At 36.9% G+C, this 25,995-nt stretch overlaps 1 protein-coding gene across 3 annotated transcripts in view; it reads right to left on the minus strand.

The window, feature by feature from the left end:
* Positions 1-25,995, minus strand: part of LOC105151162 (uncharacterized) — a 303,301-nt gene that overhangs the window by 236,961 nt on the left and 40,345 nt on the right. For all 3 annotated transcript variants that reach the window (XM_087413985.1, XM_087413987.1, XM_087413986.1), the window contains one exon: positions 12,745-12,942. In XM_087413985.1, the coding sequence (XP_087270111.1) occupies positions 12,745-12,942 (198 nt within the window). The remainder of the gene's footprint in view (positions 1-12,744; positions 12,943-25,995) is intronic.

Raw genomic sequence — 25,995 nt, forward strand, 5'->3', positions numbered from 1 at the left:
TCTGATTGTAACATCACCATACGTTAAATAAAAAACTTCCAAAGCTACTTGTGTTGGTAAATCTTGATACACTTCATCAAACATACGAATTAATTATTCGGTACATACAAGATAAGAGCATAAATGAGTCCTAAAGTTTCAACTTGTCTTTAAAAAGTTAATAAAAAGTGCAATGTTAACTTTCCAGAGTTAAAAGACGTCAAAATTTGTAACACAGTTACTGACACTGGATCTGTAAAATCCATTTGAATTACGTTGAGTAAAGGGTACGAATTTCAAGAAACTAAAATGACATAACTCATCTAAAAAAAAATTGTGTGTGTGCGTGCGTGTAGAAATATTATATTTATTTTAATAATAATTCAAATCAGATATAACATGAAGAATATAATATTGAATGGGTTTAATAGACTCGCTAATAGTCAGCACTGAACTAAAGCTCTGGATTAAAGTAAAAAATAATTAATTAACATATTTTCTCGTCACTGACTCCTTGTATTCTAGAGCATCTAAAATATGTATTTCGTCTATAAAGAATATTAAACGAATAATTAAATGAATAATTAAACTTCTCTCGCAATTGCGGGTGTATGACACGCGCTAGAACCGGAACGAGGCAAATAAAAGACCTCGCCAATCGATACGTAAATAGGTTAATCGTGTCATCGTTCATCCTCCGTAAGTGCAGTCTCCAACATACTGTATGCCTGTTGTGCGACTACACAAATGGCCTATTCAAGTTGCCGATTTAACGGAAATCGCACGGTCGATAGGCCCTAAACGTTGACCCCGACCCATTACGGAACGATAGCGGCACGCACACACATGTGTACGCACCTTTCGCGTCTCATGCGCTATGTGAGAGATACGTTCGGCCTTTGCGAGTGCCGCTCGGTCTATAATGACACAGTCGGTGTTGCAATACGACGAGTGAAGATCGATGAGAAGAGTCTTCTTCGTGAGGAGAAATCGGGAGTCAATGAGATGGACTAAATGCTTGCTTGTTAAGTTACAAAAGCATCCTCAGGCTATTCATTCAATGACAATTGACTACTCGAAATTCAACATATGCTCAGTAATCCCTTTAACTTGCCGATAGTTTGTATAAAACAGGATTAATTAGGGAAAATAATTGTAACGTGGTATTATAACTAAATATGAATCAAAATCTGTTATTAATAAATTATTTGACAATTCTATGGCTTTAACTCGCAATCAGTTACAATTATTATGATTTCTCATATGTTTTTTCATATAGTTTACGTCTAATTTCTTGCTTGTTAATTTGTTCTAATAAACTTAATATCCTAAATAATTCAAACTATACAGAAATAAAAATGTGATCAACTAACATTAAATCAAATAATTTTTATGTTGTAATTTCACATTTAATAAATTTACAACGTAAACTTATATCAACAATGTAATTTTATTAAAATAACTATTTCTGAAAGATAAAAATTTCGCTTTACGTGTTCAAATTTTTTATATAATTATTCCGTCCCTTTTCTTATACTTGTTTTATTTTTTAAAAAACTTTAAAAACTTCACAGAGAAAAAATACCATAAATTTATAATATTTTACATCGCAATAGTTTTAAAAAAATTTGAATAATTGCAAAGATAATAAGAAAAACTTCTACCATTGTATGAGATATACAATAGATTGAAAATATACGATGTAAAATTTTATTACAATTTCTTTTTTAACTATTTATTGCATTATTACAAGAAGCATGGTGATTGTATGCAATGTTTAGATGTATATGTGGATGTATGCGATGTGTCCACAATGTATTGAGCTCGGGTCCGTGGGTTTGCTAAGCCCAAATGACTGTGCGGATCAGTCATCCCTGCGGGAATTTTGATTACGAAAAAGTTTTTAATTGCTTTTGCCATCTAATAAATCTCACTCGAAGGTTTTATAATTAAAATTCGTTCTATTTTCATTATGAGTTTCATCCAGATTATCATTATATCGTATTCATATGTTCCACTAATATGCACAAAGGTAATTGCAATTAAAGCTATCAACTTCGTCATTCTCTCTGTTTTGACTATACATATGTCTGGAAGGTCTTACATAATTATAATTAATTTAAATTTGATTACATATTATTCATGAATAAATAACTTTAGTCACTACAATTTAAAATTAACAATATAATAATTATCGCATTCAAATAACATTTTTATAAATATTATTTTTCATTCAAAACAATTTTCTTTATTATTACGTAACACAATTTAAAATATTACATGATATAATTTTCAAAATGATTATAATTAATATTACAAAGCAATATTACAAAATTATACTTATTTTGAAAAATTGTTATAACGTATCTTTAATAACTGGTTACAGATGAAATTTTACGTCTGTGATATTTTTTCAGATTTTCACAATCGTCCCTATGTCAGTGGATTGTTGTTAGAATAAACATGCAATTTAATACTTTCACAGGAATAGAAGCTCTGAAGTGGTAATATAGTACCGCGGGAGTTATATTGATATTGCCTGACGTGTGTCTGACCGGTCTAGGCAAACAATGATGCTCATAATACTACAAACTGGTTTCAGCCGTGAAAGATAGCCTGGCTGCCAATATAAGATACATCCCATTCTGAAAAAGCCCCACCCATTCGTAGGGAAAGAAACGTTTGACGAAAATGGACTGTTATTAAAGCTCTATTCAAAATCATTTTCGAAAAAAGATGGACAAAGTTTACAAACATGATTTAAATTGTTAGTTAATTTCCCATTACACAACGTAATCTTCTTTGAATGCACATTGAAACGACAACATATAAACATGATGCAATCAATTAAACGTTGCAATTATTTCACTAAACAAGTCAGTCTCATCAAAAGTTCATGAAATATACAAATTTTCCTCTTATTAAGCAAACAGCATCGGGATTGTACCGTCACGTTGCCACAACATCGCGGCGCGTTTGTGCCGCCAATGACCGCGGCAGCGTTGAATAATAGGTTCGCGACGCAGATTGATTCGAGTTGCGTGCAGCGAATGCAACGTGTATTCGTTCAACGTAGGAAAAAATCGGTACTAATTTTCATAAATCAAATCGGGCTACGAATGAAATTTAATGCGCGGCGTGTTTCGCTTTTCGACTGATTTATTTCTCGACGCGGGGAAATACACCGAGAAAAGCGCGCGGTTCCGACGTGATCGAGGCTCACGGAGTGCGAGCAAGTGCGAGAACACGTAGAAAATCCCTCAGCGTGTGGAAATCATCCGGCGATCGTGCGGCAGTGTGTCGGCAACGCATATATGTTACACTTTCTCCACCAACAGCCATAGATTCCACACGCCCACAACTGGGTCATTATTTCTCCAATTACAACTTTCGTTGTGCTTTCCGGATTCATGAGAACTTCATGGATTCACGATACCGCATAAATCCTCGACCAATTAGCCCCGAACTGCGCAACATAGATAATAGATTGTCTCCGTTAGGTAGACAAAACATTTCCATATACAGGAAGTAAAATCAATGGGGAGTAAATAAGAAGGAAAATACATATATGTATTTCATGTATGAATGTCGTATATGGAAGGTACTCTATCGGACCCTGTCGCCCTGGCGTCAACGGTAATGGTATATCTGCCTTCCGTCGGGAAGCAGAACATTAATGGGAAATCCGACAGGTCGTCGATAAAGCTGATTTTCGCACGATAAGGTATAATCATGTACATACGCGGCGCGAATAATTTCGCTCGTACACGTGCTGCAACGCGCCCGCGTCATTACGCGGCGACGCGTCGTTCGCGCATACATAAGATAAATCCGAGATACTCAATCTCCTTGACAATCAATCAGAACGGGAACTACTGCTACGCTTTCACTGTGAGCGCCGTTCGTAGGTATTCACTTCACGTATTCCTCGCTACTTGCAGCTTCCCCGTCTATCGCTTCGACAAAAACGACATCAAGATCAATTACCGCTACTATTTGATTTTCCACAATTTTTCTATATACGCTCGATCACAATACCGACTGCTTTATAACTGCCGCCTTTGTTTCTTCTTACGCTCATGTTAAATGGCAAGATATAATAGACGATAAATTACTCGGAGCTTCTAGAGATGTTAGGAAGAAGGATTTATCACTCTGCAGTAAAAAGATGCAGCAATATCGATCTAATTACTTCACTGATGATCTCAGCTTTACTACCGCATTATGTTTTATCTCTCGACGTATGAAAATCTTTCAGAACGTGCGCGTGGCATGGCGGCACATTAAAGTGCTTATTACAAGGCGTGTAATGGGTTTCCGCGCGAGTCTCCCGCTCGGCTCGCGTCGTTCTGCGCTCGTGCGCGAGTCTCGGCAAGCAAACGAGAACGACAATCATTCGGCCGGAATACGAGTACGACGCTGCGTCGCACGAAGCCGAACCGGCTTCATGCGAATTAAAGCGCGTATAATGAGTAGCCAAGGGTGGCAATCGTTCAATTAATATCCGAGCGCGAACGTCCGGCTGGAAAGTCGATACGTACGCTTGTATACCGATCATTTCAGCAGTAAGAAAGCTCCGCACGTGTTTATGTATATACGAAGTATATCAAAAGTCATGCACTTTCTCCTAATTGCAGAGAGATCTAATTTCAACTGCCGAAACTTTATTCACCGGTATCGATTAATTTTTATTAATATCTAGATCGAAATAAAATCAAATTACCTAGTTGTTTGAAATTTATCTTTAGAATTTCATCTTCGATCTTTCCTTTGAGCTGTGTGTCACTATATTTAATAAAACACGTATGATCTTTGTATTGTTCGTACATACTTGCAAAGAACGTTAAAAATTTAGTTAAATATATAGATATAAAAATAATTTTATCGGACCATCAAAATAATTAGAATACTTAAACGTTGAAAACAATGCCAGGATTGCCACAAAAAATGAATTTTAAAATTCCCTGACTTTTCCAGGTTTTCCAGATAAAAATGGGACATTTCCATGACCAATATAAAATATGTAAAAATTTTAACATAATAAAAAATGTAAAAAATTTTAACATTTAAAATCAACGATTGTAAGAAAGCTTATATTATTAAAAATAGCGGTCAAATAAAATTACTGAATAAAATATAAATTTTAATTTCTTTTTAATTTTTTTATAAAGTGCACGAGTTTTGAACGTATTTGACTATAAATATCAGACATAATATTTGAACAATTATGAAAATTATCTGAAATATATAAGAGCAGTTTAAGGGAATTGTGAGCAAAGCTCAAAATGCCAGTCTTTTTTATATTTTCCCTGACTTTTCCCAGTCCATTTTTCCAGATCAATTTCAATTTCCCTGATTTTTTCGGTTTTCCCGGTTTTCCAAGTCTGTGGCAACCCTGAATGTTGTAAAAAATGTTAACAATCAGTTTAAGTCTCATGAAGTTATTTTGATGCAACAAAATTATTTTCAGATATATCTAGTAAAATTTTTAGATACTTCAGCAAAATCATTCTTTCTGTATATACATATATTATATACAAGATTAAAAAATACTCGAGTCTCATCAAGAATTAATTATAACACATCAGAAGGAACTAAAAGCTGCAAGTTTATTCCTGCGGTTGATCTGATCAATTCGAAACTACTCCTCTTGCCGAAGAGTTATGGTTACAGAGACAAGACAAAAAAATTCTCGTCGGCGTTCTCAGCATCGTGAGATTAAACGATTCTAAATTATCGTCACACACCGTGTAGAGACACTTTTACGCATTTACGCGACACATTAGATGCTGCGATGCATCAAATGACTACGCGCAAAGGCTGGCTAATAATGATAATCATTATTGCGGAGACACGAAGATAATCTTTTTCCTTCTTCTTCGATGTTGTGATGCGGAATTTACCGCCGCGCTCTGACTCGTCGTCGCTGAGATCGTGTCTTTTTTGGGGTACAACGACCGCATAGGCGGATTATGTGGTACGTTCCGCCTGAGATAACGACGTAAAGAGATACGATTACGAGCTTATGAAGTACGAGCATGGGCAAAAGGAAAGGGAGAAAACGGAAGAGATGCCGAGACGGATTAAATAGAGAATACATTGCATTCGTTTAGTTCACTTTAGTTTCGAAATAGAAAACTTGACACACGCATTAATGACAGAATTGCAATGTATCTTGTTAGAAAAATATCAAAATATACGAATCATATATGTATAATCTTATATATTTTATAATCATCAAAAGATTTTTATGAATATAAAACCAGCAAATGCAACATATTATTTCTTCCTTAATCATTCTTTGTAATCACTATTTGAGTTTTGAACAAAGAGTACGAATAGTTTTACTTTTTAAATAAAAAAATTTATGAATTTTTATTCTATACATTTATTTAATCAATTATAATCAAAATACTAAAAATCTAAAATACTAGAATTTTTATTTTTATCATATTCAATATATTTTGTGATATGCACAAAGGTATTCAAATGAGAATTGATTAAAATCTATTGATAAGAATAGAGAGTCCATCCATATTTATAATATTTCGACCAATAAATGCAACACATTCCAATATAAAGCTATACAACGATTATAAATTTCGATATTAACTGATATTATGAATCAGCTCGTGTAACATAAACAATCTTTGAAATTACGAATGAAAAGTGATTTATATGAGAACTTACGAAATTATTAATATTAATTATAAAAAAATAGTCATTTATTATGAATAACTATAATAAAATAATATTGTGAATAATTATAAAATAACTCCAATATATTGGACAGATGCACTTGTTGATATTTAACTTGCATAGCAATGAATTGAGATATAATGAAAGTCTGGTGGGAAGTGATTACGCGATCAATATTGTATAACAGTAAATATTCGCGCGCGTAATTTCAATCATAAATTAAAAAAAAATATCCCCTTTCGTACATATTTCGAATAAAATCTTGCATTTCATAATATCCCGAAGAAGCGACCGTAAGTTTTTGCGAGAAAAGACCAGACACCGCAATCCACACGAGGTATTTCCGACACGCACACTCGTAACATACGTATGTATACATGCCGCGAGGGCCAGTAGGCACTTTTACGCCCACACGACTTACGATCGGACGAGCTTTTATGTGTCGGTATACTCGCCAGTATACAGATACCATCCAATGACAGCGGCGACGGCGGCGACGGCGGCGACTGCTTAACGACCGAGAGAACAGGAAGTCGCAGTGCTACGCACTCGTACCTACATGCGTGCGTGCGTGCATGCGTGCATGCGTGCGAAGAGTCCGGAGAGTTATACACATGTGCATTCGCAAGAGCAGAAGCGGTTAGGTTTCTTAGTAGGAGGAACAAACGGAAAAGCTCGAGAGCCGGAATCGCAGTTTCCGCGCCCGCTTTCTCGGATCTAACGGCTGCCAATCGATTCACCGATTTACGGTAGCTACTTTCTCCGATTTCCAATTTGATCCCTCGCATTGTGGCGCGACAGCGAGAGATATGATGCATCGCGTGCGCACGAATTTTCCGCGCGTAATGGATCTCGCGAGATCACGTAAATCGAGTTCTCGTTTCGAGGGAGGTACGCGGTTTAATTGAATTTCGTTGACCACAATCATGCGGCGACATTCCGTTTCAGTTATCCGCTTCAATAATTACAGTCTCGTGATTGCGTGTGCATTCTAATCGGAGACCATTATCTCTGAACCTGAACGCGCGTCTTTCTCGCAACGATTACTCTACCTCCCTTTCAAGTTGATTAAATTGGAAATGATGGTGCAATTAACAGTTCTACTGGTATAGATAAATTCCCTATAAACGGAGCTATACCGAATTGAACGGATATAATATTCTTCCCGCTTAAGAAGCGCAATTCACAGCTGAAGGATGCGCTGGAGGTGAAAGGCACGACGAGGCCGACTACCAATTAAATCGTACCTTCAAGAGGACCGCCGAGAGACTACGGATAACTCGCGTGCGGTTTGTCCAAGGCGGATTTCTCGACGCGGCTCTATGAGCTTACGAAGTAGCCGCATGGTTTTTGCGGCGCCCGTAGTTTTATGAGGCTAATTTATTAGCCGCCCGGACATGGAACATCACGGAACCGTTCCTCGGGCGGTTCTATCCTACGCGCGAGCGCGCGCGCTCCCCGGGAAGCGCAAGAAACCGCTCAATCTTCGTTCCAATCTTCCTAAAGTACAAGTGCTTCGATCCTTGAGATTTCTCCGCGTCGCTTTCTTGCCGAGGAAAGCCGAGGAAAGAATACAACGGCGACGTCGATATCTTCAAGGCGGAACATCCAATGTCACAAAATATGATCATGAATTATTGTATACACTTTTTTTCATTCTTGAGAAATGTATATCTTTATGTCATTTCTAAACATATCTGCAGTTGTCATCGCAAGTCAATGAAATTATATTACTCATACAATTGTATTATTTGTATTATCTTTATCATCGCATTGTTGAAAATGTCTTGAGTAGATGATACAACATTCTAAACCTATTCTTTAATTAAGCGTGAATTGTAAGTAATTGCAGTTGTAAGAATTAATCAATCACAATCCATATTCTCCTCGTATCGACTCTCTGTGATCCAATGTGGGTCAATTTTTACAACTACACTTACGCAATTCGTCAAATCGTAAAATCAAATTAAAGATCAAATCTACAGAGATACGCTTTAAGTCAGAACGCGAAGCGTATATAAAATTAATACAAAGCGTAGAATGCGATTTACGGAAACAAGTTGTCGAGCAATGTATCTTCCGCTTCCCGAATGCTACCACTGCGTTGTCGTTACTATCTTCGCCGCTACCTTCGCGATGACAATCAGCAGAGGCAATCTTATCGCAATCTGCAATCGAAGCGACGCGACGCGTAGTTACGTATTTTATAGCCCGTTACTGTTTCGTGCATGTACACATAGTAGGATATGCACAGCACTGCCGCCGTTCGCCGGATCCGCTCGGCAATTCGACGATGTGACCAAGGATATCATTACAAATTCGTCTCACTTTTTGCACGGATCAACGCCGGAGGCAGCAAATAATTATGCAATCCGCTGCCTTCCTGGCTTATGCAAAAGAGTGTCCACCCTGTGTAAGTAGGCATTTCATTACTCTCATAATTATTACGTAAATTACCGAATAATTATGTGGCTTTTAATCGGAATCGTCAACCTGAACGAATGATACACGTCTCGCTAGCCGAATAAAAAACGAGATAGTATTATTGATTAGCTATTATTTTTTCGTTTTAATTCACTATCTTTTTCTTCGGAAAATTATATTTCTATGTAATTTTATATAATTTTTCATAACAAGTAATAACCAACTGTCTGAAGAAATAATACGCGTTCTGATATTCAAAGAAAGAAATGTATTATATAATATTTTTGCGCATTAACATTTTATGAAAAGTATGATAGCTTTAATCATTAAAATTATATAATAATTTTTAATATAAAATTTAAAAGAAAAAAATAATTAATAATTTACTTATATTATTTAGTAGTATAAAAAGAAAAAAAAGAGAAACAGAGAGAACAAATGATAAATGATGAAAAATATTATATCTTTTTTATAAATCTTGGGATAATTTTAGCAATAATAGCATCAGCCTAAATGTCAAAGGTTTTATAATAAAAAATCAACGCAAGAAAAATAAATTACGAAATAAACAAGATTTGCGTAAAAACTTTTGAAAATTGCTATGATTTTTATCAAATCAAAATATGACACTTATATATATTGATGATTCAAATTTTTTATTCAACTCAAAGTAAAAGTATAGTTTTACTGAATAAAAGCTAAAAGCATCTCAATGAAAAGCGAAGGCGAAATTCACGTGATATGATATTGTGGCGCAAAGGTATCTAAGCTTGAAATACATTCGAAAAATTCGATGTAGAGAAGCGGAAGCGCCATGGGAGGTAGCATCATCGCGTTCGAAACGATCGTGAAATCGTGTTGCCGCGCGATAGGATACGCGTGGGCCGGCGTTTCCCGTTTCTGTTGGCGGCGCCGAGCTCATACATTCGCGAGATTAAGGCAGAAGGAGATCAACGGATAACATGGCGGAGATATATATTGGTGGTTTACACGAAGGTTGAGACTCTGGTCCGAACGGTTGTAAGTCGAGGCCCACAGCCTTCAATCATTGTCAATCGATTCGGACAGAGCACCGTTATGGTGTCTTCGTGCTATCATCGTCTCATAGGATACACCTATACCATTCTTTGACAACATTCCTACGTCGCCACGCAGTCCCGTTCTTCGCGAATATTTGCGAGGGCACATCGCTGACATCATTAGTGTCATTGTGTACACTGTTTTAAGTTCGCAAAAAAAAAAAAAGAAATTGCTTTTTGCTGTTTTAAAAAAAATTATTACAAATATTTCCTATAATTAAAACTGTCATTTATAACGTATAAGGATATTAGGATATTCTAATTACAAGTTCGACAATCCTTCGTCATATTAATCCAGCAAAGAGTCCTCGTGCAAATACACAGTCATCAAATAATATTATATACAGAAGATATATTGTGAGATGTAAGAGATATATATTGTTAGATACAGAAGACATATAGTAGGAGATAGAAATATTTCAAGTACGAGATTCTATCGTTTTACGAGATTAGACGATGTTTGTCATCACTTATAAACGTAGATATACTGACGGCGAAAAAGACATGCGACATACAACAATGTCGCTCGCTAAGATTGCTCTGCTCGTAACCAGAGACATTGATAAGTAGGATAAGTAAAATCGGAGACTGGGGTACGAGAACGCAAAGGATGTTTGATCCAAGTAAATAGATTTTATGAGCCCGACCGTTCGCGTACGTAACAGTTAACGGGCGAAGTGCCTCTCCATGGCACATTTTCTTTCAGCGCAGGATGATAAAGCGCAAACGAATAAGGAAAAAAAGTGATATGGGTGAGGAGAAGAAGACAGCCGGGCGAGATACAAGATGTAAGTATTCGTGAAGCGTACGTGGGTGGGATCTCATAGTAAAGATACTAGACCGACAATGTAGGTGTGCATCCCAAGCAAAAAATCTTGCTTAAGAAGCAACTACCTGCAAGAGCAGAAAGATTTTTCGATTTTACTGAAGTATTTAAAAATTTAACTAGCTTTATATAATAATTTTGTTGGACTATCAAAATAATTATCCAGAACGCTTAAACTTGTTGCTAGAATATCGAAACTTTTTGCAGTATTGCCTATCATGCTTAACATTCCTACGTAATTATATTTGATGTAACAAAATAATTTCCAAATCTGTATCTAACTAAATTTTGAGATACTTCAGCAAAATCGTTCTCTCTGTGCACATGCTCTATCGTAATATAGTCTAACGATAATTCAATATGATAACATATATAGTCTAACGATACTTATTGTCCAACTGTGCAAGTAAAAGAAGTGTAATAAAAGAGCAGCCGATCGAGCGGTTTGCAGATTTTAAATCTTGTACAATCCACTCTTACATTACTTTCTTATCTCTTGAGCGTTCGCTGTAGACTATGTTTCGTCGATAAATTTTGTAAATTTGTTAATGTAAACGAAAGAGAAAAAAAGATTGTAATCTATTCATACTCTTCAGCGAAACTATAAAATATTTCAAAATCACATTTTTTTAATACATATTAGAGAAATTTTAGAGGAAATACTCACATATCACTATCGGAAATTTGCGTATTTATTCTTCTTGAATACCTACTCCTTGAATTAATTTGGACGTTGTATGCATTAGCCGTATTGTTATGCAAATTACGGCGTCGTTCTTGTTACATTATCTTATCGCAATAGAACGAACCGCACACTTTGAGTAGCAATTCCGTGCTAATGACGACGAGTTCAATTAAACTGTCGTAAACTGTCGTAAGCTGATGGCTGAAGCAACTGTCGGTGGGCCAACCCTCAAAGCGACATAACGAAGAAACAACCCCGCCTTTAATATCTGTTCTCGTGAATTACCAGCAACCCTTTACCCACAAGAGAGTAAAAGAAATCGGGTCAGAGCACGTGGCCTAACACGTGTTTAATTGCGAATTGTGAGGGTACATAATATCTCGAGAGAGCATTCGCGGACGCACCCAACCGATATCCCAAATCCATGAGAGACACACGAGTGCATTAATTAAGATTCCTCGAAAAGGGTTAAGGCAATTAAAAGGATAATTTTTCAAATGATTTAAATTTCACAGCACAGTATAAAATCTATTAAACAAATTGATTGAAAATTTCAACAATATACTCTATTCCTTGAATTTAAATAATTATCTACACCGTTGGAAAATTTGTGTAAAATTTAAACACATTAACACTATCCCAAATAGCCCATACTCAAATTTATGTGTGTTAATTTAATTAGAAAAGCATTACAACTAAAAACGTTAATTATAAATGTTACAACTATATATTTGAATAATTTTTAACTATAATTCAACTAGATAAAATATACTGTAAGCAAAATTGTACGACTGATAGACTATACTCGATGTAATTTTATGACTTGCGATACCCGTGGCATTTTAAAAAACAAAGAGTAACTGAAATTTTTGTAATCATACCCGCGAACAGGATTCCATATATCGAACCGTACATGGAGAGCATACGCCTGATTACTTTAATTACTTCGCGGAATTACCTATCTGTAAGCAGCTTTCTTTAATTGCACTTTTATCGTATCATTTCAGGATAATACGCTAATGGCATAATCATCACTTTGTAAAGAAACTTACCGTTTCGGAGGCGACATTCTTGACTTCCGCTAGAAGGACTGCAGCAGGTGAGAGATAAGTCCGGACGAAGTTCTCCAAGTTGCCGTGATAAGCGCAAACTAGGATATCCCGTGCTTGTCTTATCAGTAAATTCATAACACTGTCGCCGTAAATTGGACCGAGCAAATTCCGGACCAGAGAAGCGAAGTCCCCACGATTCTGTAACGCAATAAAACAATTCGGTGATTTTTATATGAAAGCTAATTTCAAATTATTGCGCGTTATACAATTAATTTTTGTCGCACGTACAAGACACAGCGAAACATCTATGAAAAGTGATATATATTGTGTGTGAAACAATTATAAAAATAATATAATAATGAGAAATTTCTTTTAATCAAGAATCTTTCACAAATGCAATGCAAAAATCGTCATGGCTTATTTTGTGGATTACGCATCGCAACATTGATCACACGTTTTCAACACATGTCCGGATACCGGAAGCAATCGAGACGGAAAAAATCGATCAGTTTCGCGGATCCATTCACGAAATTACGGTGGCCACACGCAAAATCTGTTACTGACAGTTATCCCCCTCGACGTGAGGGTAAACAAGGGGAACGTGATTTGGATTCTGTGACAAAAGCTGGCAGAATCTCTGGCTAGGGGTGCAGCAACACCCACGGGAGAGAAACGTCAATATTCCTCCCGAGCACATCGCTTAAACCAATACCAGTTTAGAACATTATTCCTGAAGCGCATCTGTGCAAAATCGTATCAGCTGCATATAGTGCTTCCATTGATACCCTTAACTTGTCAAGGTAAACAGAAGCATGAAATAAACCAATGGCTTTTAAACATTATCGTGGTAGAACGTAGTAATAATTTATTATAAGGGCTAGCAATGTCTGAATGGATGCTTTGATTATGCTTTATTTTTAAAAAATTCCCCTCTCTCATCTTTTTTCGAAAAATTATTTTACACTTTATTTCAACATTAAATTAATTTTTAAATTAATTATTTTATTAAGTAGAGTAAAAGAGTAAAATCTCTTTCCTTCCGTAAATTTTCTAAAAATAGTTATCGTCTTCTATAATAATACTTATCTAATATTATATACGTATCAATACATTTATATATTTAATTACCCAAATTTCCAGTTGTTAAAAGTGCAAAACATTTTCTTAAGACTTTCCAAGTCTCCTAAATCCCCGATAATACACTAAAATCGACACAAAATATCGCCTCAACCTAGATCTCCATAAATAAATACAAGTTTCCAACAAAATACCAATTTAAGCGACCAGTCTCCGCATACCTCCGATAAAAGCAGTCTCTTTTGCGAAACATTGATATTGCACCATTTGCGTAATCTCTCTGGCATCGCTTTCCCACCGAGATTCGAATACCAACGTGGCTGTGTCGTCTTGCGTCCGATGTGGGTGCATTATATCGAGCCGCATCACCGCCTCGAAGTGCATAAACATTGAGGTTTAGCGAGGGTATGCGAGAAACGGGGGAAGACCGCGCGATGTAACCATTATACGTGTGCCTGATCGCCCACGTATTTCCGCCCTCATAGTGCGGATGGTCGACCACAACGCAATCGGCAGTGTTGAAAGCGCACGAGACTTGTCTTTTCGGAGAAATGTACACCGCCGCCAAGGGTTTCACGTGGGATCTGGGTGATCGAGAGCGAAACCGGATGTGGCAAGTATGTGCGAGTAGTACAAAAAGTGTGACTACAATATACAGATTACGACTGCGTGCTCTCATAAATAATGTTCTTTATTTAAATTCAAGTAGAATTTACTTCGGCAAAATTTTAAGTTGCTGAAGCTCATTTATTTAGATAATTAATATTAAAAATTACAAAATTGTCAAAAAAATGGAGTTCCAAAAAGCATTCGCTTAAAATTGGTTGAACAATCTATAAATGAACAATGGATTTTCTGAGATATTCTATACAATAATTTATACATCATTTTTAACATGAAAAATTTATCATAAATATAATAATTTGTATACAAAATTTAGATATCGTGAAATTTAGATCAGATAATAACAAGGAATATCTTTGAAAGATGTTTTAAAAACAAAACTTAATGATTCATCTAATCTAATAACAAATATTAGATATTATATACGATTATTCACGTTGGTATGTCATAAATTTAAAAAATTACTATCTGAGTTATAATTACTTCGGAAAGTACTGTCAATAATTCTTGTTCTGTCACGTAGTGCCATCCCACAGGGTGTGCCGATCATAATAACAGACTCGACACGAGTCAGTACCAATATTTGACCACCCAAAATTTATGGGAAAGGGTAAGGCGGCACTGTGCATAAAGGACTCGTTAGGGGAGGCGCGCATTTCCCGCAGGGGATTCGTAGGGATGAAAACGGACATATAGTTTGGATCCGCATATAAATTAACCGATTCACGTGGCAGTGGTTTTAATCGTCTACCTTATGGGCACACGTTGTTTATTAATGTATTTACTCGTGTGAATAGACAAACCGTGATTTACTGTGACCTATTCACATGCTTAAGTGCTAATGCGAAGTGGTCTACGAGGGAAGAGTTTAACTTTTTTCTTTTCTGAGAGAAGAGAATCCACAAAACGCGAGAGACTACTACAATAGAACTTTATGAAATATCTGCTTCCATGAATCTACAAATTGTTCAAAAATTTTATAGATGTGCACGATTTATCAATAGCATGAAAGTGTTAAAAAAAAAATATATATATATATATATTCACATAATAGATAATAAAAGTAACTACTTAAAAATATAATTTTAATTATTTTTATTAAAACTTCTACAATTCACTAAAAAATTAATAGATTTAATATATTAATAGATATCCATAATAAATTCGAAAGCAACAAATTCTTCTTATATGCATCTTGTTTCTCATGTGGTACATGTTATCGTATAAGCGATGCATATACCTAATGCAAAAGCATAAGAGAAAAAAGGACCAAAAATTAATGAACTTGATAACTAAGACGCATCTTATTGTACTATGTCGAGCACTGTGTCAGAAAATGCGAAGATATTCGTTCCCCAGTTTTTGTATGCACTTGAGCTAACGTGATGAAGGCAAAACATTCCACCCATGAAATTAGAATCGTGCTTTCACATTGAGGTAGGGTCTTGATTAGTCCCTTTGTTTAGTAGTCCGCCTTATATCTTGTATAATAACGCCACTGCTCGTGAGCTCATCGCGGACAGTAATTTGCATTTTGATCGACGGAATCTCATTTCATAGCTACAAAGCTATATGGAGTTTTAGACAAAAATATTTTTTGACGTAGAGATTGAGGGTAACGCAAAGAGGACGAAATAATATGCTATCAATGGATTAAGGAAGAATCTTGTGGAATTTCAAAAGTATACTAAAGGGATTTCAGAATAGTGAATAAAACAAAAGTAATATAAATAAAAATTACATGATTAAATTTTCTAAAAATTTATGTCGAATTTAATAAAAACAGAAAATAAAGGTTTTTAAACTTATATATAATTAAATTCGCACATGTATGATTCCTTACATAATATTCGACATGAAATTCAAAATCATAAAAAGTATTAATAAAGTATAATATAATTTTGGAAATATAAAAAATATAACAATAATAAAAAATCGAGATCAAGATATCAAATTGTACCTTAATTTTATATAGATATATATTGTGAAACGATTCCTGGGAATAATGCTAAAATGAACTGGCTAAATGCGACAGTGGATTAAATTTTGACGCAGTTAAGCGTATTTAGTACGTGAAAGGGTCCGTAACTCCCTAGAATATTGATCAAGTCTCTCAGTTCCCCATTACATTACGCGTGTCGAATTTCAAATTAACCCAGACGCATGTCAAATTCGTCTCATGCACACGCTTACAACGCGTTTACTTGTTTAGTCAGCTTCCGAATTTCCCACCGTTTTGCGTACGCACCCCCTTTTATCTATTACAGATGATTTATTACTCAAACACACATGCCTTAGATAAAAAGCTATTTTCATAATAATATTTTCTCATAAGATGTAGGAGATGACACTATCTGTAGTGTCAAATTGAATCTAATTTAAGTCGCTGTTAATTTGAAACTATATAGTCAAATTTAACCATTGTTTTAGTATAAAATAACGATATAATGAGTAAGCGCAATAGCGACTTAAATTAGATTTTTGACACTATAAATTTAACAGTGGACATTTAAACATTGCTTGCATTGCTTGCATTAAAATTTCTTTGATTAGAATGTAACAAATCGAAAATTGCTATATTCAAACATACTAAATTAATAATTCGCAACGCAAAACCACTGCGTACTTTACGTATCCAAAGATTCGACGAGGATTAAGAAAGTAGTACATGTATGTTACGAAATATTAAGAACCGCCTGGCATGGGGCAACTCTCGACGATATTTTCTCGAGCGTGTCTGTCGACCGCCCATACAGCCAAGCCAAGTTAAGCCAAGCCAAGCCAAGTCAAGCCAAGCCAAGCCAAGCCAAGCCAGCCATGTTCCCGCGAACGCGATACGCGCCGCGCCGCGCCGCGCCGCGACGCGACGTTCCGATAATTATCGAAAAATACGCAAGGGGTCGGCCGTCATTAATTAAATAGCCGTACAAATACGGGGGAAACCTATCGGAAGCGAAGCGGCCGCACGCCGTTACACAATACACCAGAAGCAACCGCAATATCCATCAATGCTACGCTCTGTTCGGAGCCACGGATAATGCAACGGACCACCGTTGCGAGCCGTTAGAGAGAGATTCGCGAAAGGGAGGCTGAGTCGCGCGAGAGAGATAGAGAAAAAAAGAGAGAAAGAGAAGAAGCCGGGAGAGGTACGCAGCATGGAAACGGGCATTAATCAATCCGCGCACGTGGAAAGCAAGCAGCGGCGGTTTAGCAGGACGGAGCGGTGCCTCACTTGGCTTAATAAAGTTGCAAATCGTTTCTGCGCATGTACACGTCGTGATTAGACGCGTGACACGCGTTACGCTATCCGCGTGCATATCTATAAGAAGACCGTTTACACCCGTTTAAAAAGCACCACGCGTCTGTCCGTCACGTTCTCCATCGTAGCAACATTCTCTCCGTCGTACGAGCGAACCATGATACGTAAACGTCTCTCGCAACTTTTTAAATGTCCGTCAATTAAAAAATCGGCCTACTATACGCATTATAAAAGCAGATAAGAAGTTTGATATGATCGTTTCTCGGATCAGAATTTAATTATCAGAATAGTCGGTTCACTCATAATTTTTTCATGTATCACGATATCCAGCAGTCTGATTTGATTTAATATATGTCTTGGGAAATTGTCAACTTCTCAAAAAAATACATTAAATTAAATCATCGTTGCATAATTATGCACAAATTATGCCACTTTAGATTGTCGGAAATTGCATGATAAACGAAAAATGTATGAGTAAACCGTTTAAATTATAAACTATGGTCGAACATTAGTATTAATCATATACCTGTATAAAGTATCAAACAAATGCAACCCATTACTTGTAAAGACTAAATTTGTTAGAGATATTGTCGCCTCGCTTATTGATTTTATAACTTTCTTTTTATATATTTCTAGTTTCTATGTACATCACATGTTATTGTATTTAATTATTTAAATTTTTATTTACTAATTTTTACAATTTGAAATTTCATCCTAATTTCTAGATTTTGTTTCATATAACAATAAAGGACGAAGTAGCATATCAAGCGCTTTCATGACCTGACATATACTCGCTGCAATCGAACTGCTCGAGGACATTATCCAGAGTGCATCAACCGCATCAAAGTTGATAATCTGACACGTACATTAATCATTGTCAAGCAGGACAGAAAATCATAATCACGCGGAAACAAAACGCACGTAAAAGTTCTATAATTACAGAAGATGTACCTTCCTCTGAAAGGTTGTACCAGAAGTTAAATTGCACACTGCATATTATTTAACCATCTCTCAGACAAGATAAATAAGAGCTACTAAAAACAGGAACGTTCTAAAAGATAGCTAACTGTGAAGAAAAGCTATCAATATATTTTTTCGTCTCTTTTTATAAAAGAAGCATCATTTTTTTTTTTTTTAATAAACGCAGGGAATCCGTAATCCCCCCCCCCTCTCTCTCTCTCTCTCTCTCTCTCTCTCGGAAAATTAATTTATTAATCCTCACATAAATTACAAGGAAATGTCATGGTACACAAGCACCGTTATTAGCGAAACCGAGAAATCCGTGAGTTACCTTCTCGTAACAGCGTTCGCGCGACGAAAGATTAGTCGCTGCCACGGGTCGCAGCGACGGGTCACGGCTGCCACGGCATCCTGTATATAGGACGATGACGTCACCGTGAGTTACCTACGAGAGCGAAGTGTGTATAAAATGCATCCGGTGGGTGTGTCGCTCCCATACCCTTTGTAACTCCGACTGGCGCTAGGAGCGACGAGGCCGCTATTACAAACGCCGCCGTTTAACCGCCGCACGAAAGGGAAGGTAATCGTGCGCGCACCGCCGCGCGCGACCGTATCCCATTTTGTCAGCTTTAAATTCTGAATCTACCTGGTTTACTGGGATCAATGTCGCAATCTTATCTTCAAGGCAAAAAAAGACAAATTCAATCTTTCTCGCCTCTGTAGCTTTCTTCAAAATCCAACAAAAAGGAAAGTCTCTCTTCTCGCGAGATGTCCTAAAAGGTTCACGTGTCTGTGTTTAGCATGAGGCAATTTTTTTGATTTAATACAGTCAAAATGGTGTTCGTTTCACCATAACAGGAGGTAACTACAAAAGTTATTAAAAATAAAATCGAAATTCTAAATAATTTATGATTTCCATGAAGTGATACATTAGTTTCACATGCACACACGATATGTTCATACAAGCGAAGGAAGAAAGGAATGAGACCGAAAGAAACTAATCGTGAGCGGAGTAAGCGCTTTAATTCCCATAACTGCACGCTTAATTTGCGTTACACGCTAAATCGCGTGACGCTAAAAGATAGAGGAAACGATCTCGGATCGCGCGTCAGCACCGCGCAACAACTTCCTGAAGATCGGTTCTTCGGGATCCGCGTCTATCGTATGTGTCTGCGTAAGAGAAATTTATTCTCGAATTAAAATTACTTTCGATGAGTTTTTGCCCACAAACGCATTTATAGAAATAGTAATTTAAGCGGCTACTAAGACATCTCTTTTTTTTCTCACTAAATTCGCTGTTTATTAATTAACATTCGGTAACGATCGACAATATGATCTATTACGTCAATAGTAATGTATTCTCGTTAGCGAAGCCAGAAAGGAATGAGTGCAAACGACATAAGCAAGAAGGACGGTAAATGAGAATTGAGAATGACATTTTTCACTCTAGACTTAAAAAGTAGATTTAAAAAGAATCGAAAACCTGATCTCATAATCGCATTTTCTACCTTTATTTGTTGGAAAGTAATTCCACGACAAAGAAGTAATTCCAGTAATAAATACTCACGCATACTCGCATACTTATTGCATATGTATTTCGAAATAAATTGGGGAAAGTCAAATAATGTCGAATAACAGACGATAATAATGGAGATGTGACAGATCGCACGAGACGCTCATTTATAAATCTCTGTCGTTTAACTCTCTCCGACTGTTCGAAAAATTCCGGAAGTTATTCCGCGCGAATTGGATTGACATTCTCTCCTGGAAACCCGTTCTTTACAGAAAGAAGTATCTTGTGAGATTTAATGACAGTTATTTGACCGCGTGCGTTTCGTGATGTTGATGAGGGTACTTACACCGTTTCATTTGTTTCTAGTATGATTCATGTGAAAATAGACGACGAAGAATACTATAACTACATGAAGAATGTTGAAAGAAAGCTCGCCACCGACAAGGAGAGTGTGCTCGCGGTATACTAATTAGCACTAATAAATACTAATCGAGTGAGTCACGAATAATTGCTGTTCGTGTTATCCAACTGTAACGCGAACGGCACTTTGCATGCGAACGAGCTTACCGTCGTCCACGCCTGCGGAAAGTCGATTTCGTTACACCAACGCCACGATAATCTCCCAATTCCCTTAAATCGCGTCATTTTCGAAACAGCGTCGATTAACCAGAAATCAGGCGCAATCAGTTACGTAATAGAAAATTCTACCGCGACAATGACGGGCCGTGTCGCAAAATGAATCTAACTGAGAGAAATGACCCGACGAAATTGTGCAGCCAAGTGCTATATTAAAACATATTCGTATGTACGAATCGTCAACGTAAAGGCTTCATTTTTATCGCGCGGCATTCTTTCATCTCGTAGAATATTCATTTCATCTACCAACGGAGCCTGTGATATAGATAAACATAACAGTTATCACACAGGTAGATAGCAGATTATCACTTCGTATTCTTGTACTCTGCAGATAAGAATGGCAGATAAAAAGTGGAGTACATGCATACAAGTATACATATAAAGAACACGAAAAGTCTATATGAAGGAAGATAAGGATAGGAAGAGCCGAGGGGTTCCGTTCAAGCATCGCTATTTTCCGCGAGCAGATTACTCCGGCTACCTCACCCGTGCGAAGGCAAAGTAAACTTCTCTGGTTAAAAGAAGAGAAAAGGGAGAGACTTTCACCTCGACCACGGCCTCGCGCGCTTGGCACGACGATCACGAAGGATCCTACTCTCGTACATGAAGGAGAGGATGAATCCCTCGGCGCGCGCGAGCGGCGGGCAGCTCTTCAAACGGAACAGCACGCGGAATGAAATCCCTCTTCTACCGGTGCGGACCAGCTCGGCTTGGCGCGGTGCACGGAAACGTCCCTCCTGGCGACTCGTAGGTGGAAACTCGAGTCTTGTGCTCGTACCGATCGACCACAGGAGCAACCACCTCTTGAGTGGCATGAGAGGCGAGTGCACCGTGTTCGCTCGTCCGCTCTCACTCTCTTTCTCCGTCTCTCTCACTCTCTCTCTCTCTCGCTCTCGTTCTATCTCTTCGTTTCTTTCTATCTTCTCGGCTTTTTCCGCTTACTCCGGCTGCTTTTATTAACCCTGAACCAACCATGCTTCTGGCAGCGACGATACTGCAAATATTTGTCCACCGATTCTACGTCGTTCACAAGCAGAGTGGAAGCGGAAAGGTCGCTGCCCTTCGTAAACGTCGACAGCCGTGATGGAAATTATTGTAAATCTGTACGCGGAATGATTCACGCTAGAAGAGTAGAAAACCGCCAATTGTCAAAATTTTTCGGTTAAACAAAAAAAAATAGAATAAATGAATATGAAGCGGGCATAAAATTAGGAGTAATATTAAAAACAGATGCAAGATATAAATTAGTAATAAAAAAGATGTAAGCATTAATAAATTTGAAAGTCATTGTACTTTACGAAGAACTATAAATTTGTATATTCACAAAAAAAATAATACATCATCGCACGTTACTCATATACATTAACTATAGATTATCCTCTTTATACACACGTCAAACGTACATTTAAATATATTTCTTGAATAATATCTTCGGAGAAATTAATAAATATAAATATAAAAAATAATATATTGATTCATCGCATATTAATACATACATTAACAAATCATCAAATCTCTTGCTCTACAAGCAAGACTTATAGTGTACCAAAGTTCTGAAACCTTTTACCTTTAACCAAATAATATAATCCGAAGATATTTATTGTAAAATAATTTATTCTATAGTGTGTGTAGATTAAATGATGAAGCATGAGCCCAACTGAAAATCAGAACGAGACATTCTGTAGCAAAACCTCTTTGTTTCTCAAGTGGATTAATCAGATTTCACCGCAAAACCTCATCAGACCCCATAGTGCAACGTTAACTTAAATTACCGGTATAATATCCGTGGACAGTTGCGACAATAATCGTGATTCAGATTTAAGGTGCGATTAGGCCTAAAACGTGACTGCCAATCGCTGGAATATTAGGCTAACTTCTAGAGAAAGACCAAAAAATAGCAACAATGATTATCAATAATTTCCCGATAATCATAGTAATGCACTTCAGTTTCGCCTTACGAAATTTATGCTTATGAGTGAATCACGACGCTCAATTGCGATAGAAAGATCATCTTTCATTAGGATTGCTTTGTAAGCATAAGAGCAACAACCACTTTTGTGTGTGGCAAGATACCATTGATGAAATCGAAATACCCTTGCCTGACAATCTCGATCGTCTCGATCAAAATTTAACACAAGAAATTCATCAACAGCACATTACAACTTTCCCTGTCCAAACGCTTCCGCATCGACGAGAAAGTTAACACCATCGATGATCCTAATCGCGATATCTTTTCAATATTATATTTTTATCGAAAATATATTTAAAATATTTTGTACTACTGCATTTATCTCATATCCTTGTATTGAGATTGAGATGTTGTTAGCTTCCCTGATAGATAACATTATTATGACACGAATTATATTTCGATTGTTACTTTGCAAAATATTCATATTACCTTGTCCCTCCCTTTTCTCAATAAGCAGTTATACGTGCACGGTAGAAAGTCAGAGGGATTTCTTTCTTCCCGCCATTTCTTTCTTTGACGCATTTACAGTCGATGACATCAGTCATTTCTAAACAAAGCAAGTCTCTCCACGAAGAAGACATACAAAGTGTTGTACGAAAAAAATAACGTCATTCCACGTTCGTTACTGTCGCCTTGCGACAGAAACAGAAGGATGACGATCGCTCAATCGGAATTTCAATTCATTTGCCGACTCGTCCTTTCTCTCTTTCTCTATCGGCACGCCCATTTACGACATATTACACCTGGTAACGGACGCGAACACACCATGAAAGAGGAACGAGTAGCTCAAGAGAGCTCATTCGCGCGAATAATTAAGCGAGACCACCACCCATGCGGCATGTCTCTCATTTCTGAGCGTGCCTATCAACGCGTATAATTATCTTGTGAAAGATAATTAATCAACACCCTTAAAATCAAAGAAGCAGAGGTTTACTATTTCAGAAAGAATGCTTTAAAATAAACAGTTCTAATATATTGCACTGAAATAAAAAAAAGTCCTGCCAACTATAAAGTGACAATTTCTTAATTTAAGTATACCTACAACAAGTTTTTATAAAGTAATAAGAACTAAAGTAGTACTGAATACTATATTTTTTATAGTACTATTATATTTTTTTATGATTCAATTACTTTACCCTTATTATTTTACAAACCTAGTTGCAGGTACTTAAATTTTAGAGTTGTCAATTTATAGTTGCCAGAACTGTTTTTTTTTCTTTCAGTGTGGAGATTAGAAAATGAAGAAAGTCTAATTCAATATTACGCTATTTAATCGGCTATTAAAGATGAAGGTTGTCGTTTCTTTATAGGTAAGTGACATGCAACAACGCGATTTCTTGTTACTGTTACAACCCCTATTAACAAAGCGAAGCAATCATTCTCGCGCGTCATGTTTTAAGGCTACGAGCTGGCCTCCTCGTGACGGCAATATTTCGTATCACAGTAACCGGTAGCAGTACGCGTTAAGGATCGGCACGATAATCGCGCATGGATCTTTGTAAAACTGAGTAATGGAGCGCATTACGTTAGCGAATGACTCCGATGGCATTACATTGTATGTTGAAGAGCGAAATAAACGAAGAATGTCGGGGACGCGTGAGAATAGAAACATCTCGCGAAGAGGAATGCGCCTCCATCCCATCTCTTTAATCGGTGCCAACTGTAGTTTCACTCTGGAATTTATAATCCCTAACATGACGGCGTTATATGAACCTGTCGCCGCTAATGACTTCGACTGTGCAAACGGCCAATCGACTTTGAGAAAAAAAAGGACGAGATCTCGCCTCTCATGAAAGCGAGAATCTACTCTCGCCCCTGCGGACGCTGCGATTAGTATGCGATTAAGTCCTGATTTATGGCGGCCGTTAAACGCCTAGATGCGATTGATTTCGTCAATGTCGGCGATCGTTCCAGAGAGCTTTTCGCTCGCGGCGCGTTGGTGGTCAGCATTACGTTGGGCTACATCGTTAATCGAGATCAGTGAAATCAATCCTGAGACTAATCGAGAAGAAAAAAGCAAATACGAGCACGTCGTTATAGAAATTTGTTGCATGATTTCATATATACTGAGCATTTTAACTACAGATTAATGTAATAACTGATAAAACACTAAAAGTGCGCCGAGCATATAGATCCGTGTTTTCACCGCGTTAAACGTTGCTGTCCGAGTCTGACATTCGCTTGACTAATACGGGGGATTGCTTACGGCAACGAGAATCAGACAGCCACATTTAACGTTAAACGTACACAGACTGTCGCGCGTGTTGCTCCATCGGACAGCATAGTGAGCGTGATATGCGTTCAGTCATATGCTTTTTCGAGGGATTGACGATACCTTTTGCAACAAAACCCGACCGAGTGATCGATATAGCCAACAGCGTGGGTGGGTGCGCGTGCTCGTTTTCCTCCTCGTCGTAGTATAATCCCTTAAGGGGCTAATACCATGCAAATGAGAACAGACACAACAGAAACGAAAGGCGAGAATGGCCTTTAACATATTAGTTTGCGAATTTAAATAAGTCGATGTGAATAGTTGCGTTTTCATTGCCGTTTCTAGAATGAGACCAGACCAAAAATACTTAGAAATACTGGTGAAAGAAAAGATAGGCAATGGTAAAATTTTTTTGTATTCTGTTGAAAGTTCTACTTACAATAAAAATCAATTTACACATAAAAATCAACATTAACTACAAAAATCTGTCATTAAAAATAAATTAAAAAGTTCTAGAATTTGCCTATACTGAAAGAAAAGATTGGCTGCTGCAGCCGATTTTGGATTGCAGCAACTAATTTTTTATTGTGTTAGCCTATCCGCTATGTCAGTATAGAATTTCGATAGGCTAACGCAATTAAAAATTGACTGCTGCAATCAATTAAAAATGCTATGTCATATTCAGCCAATCTTTTCTTTCACGTATTTGCATGTATGATTTAAAATGAAACCTTGCGATGCAAATGTTATAAAATTAACACATAATATTACTATATAATTTTATACGTAAACGATATATTTTGAGCTATATATAAGAGGAAATTAATTGCGGAATAGAGTTAAGAATGTCAAGCATAATTATATAAGCCTTTCGCCTTGCGAATATGTTCGATGTATTTCTCAGCATATTAGCGCCCACGTGCCTCTACAATAAAATATTGCTCCTTGAAGACATTTGCAGTCAAAGCAATATCATACCTCACAAAGTAATCATCTATATG

The sequence above is a fragment of the Acromyrmex echinatior genome, chromosome 15 (genome assembly GCF_024713525.1).
Source record: "Acromyrmex echinatior isolate Ae372 chromosome 15, ASM2471352v2, whole genome shotgun sequence".
In the NCBI taxonomy this organism is placed as follows: domain Eukaryota; kingdom Metazoa; phylum Arthropoda; class Insecta; order Hymenoptera; family Formicidae; genus Acromyrmex; species Acromyrmex echinatior.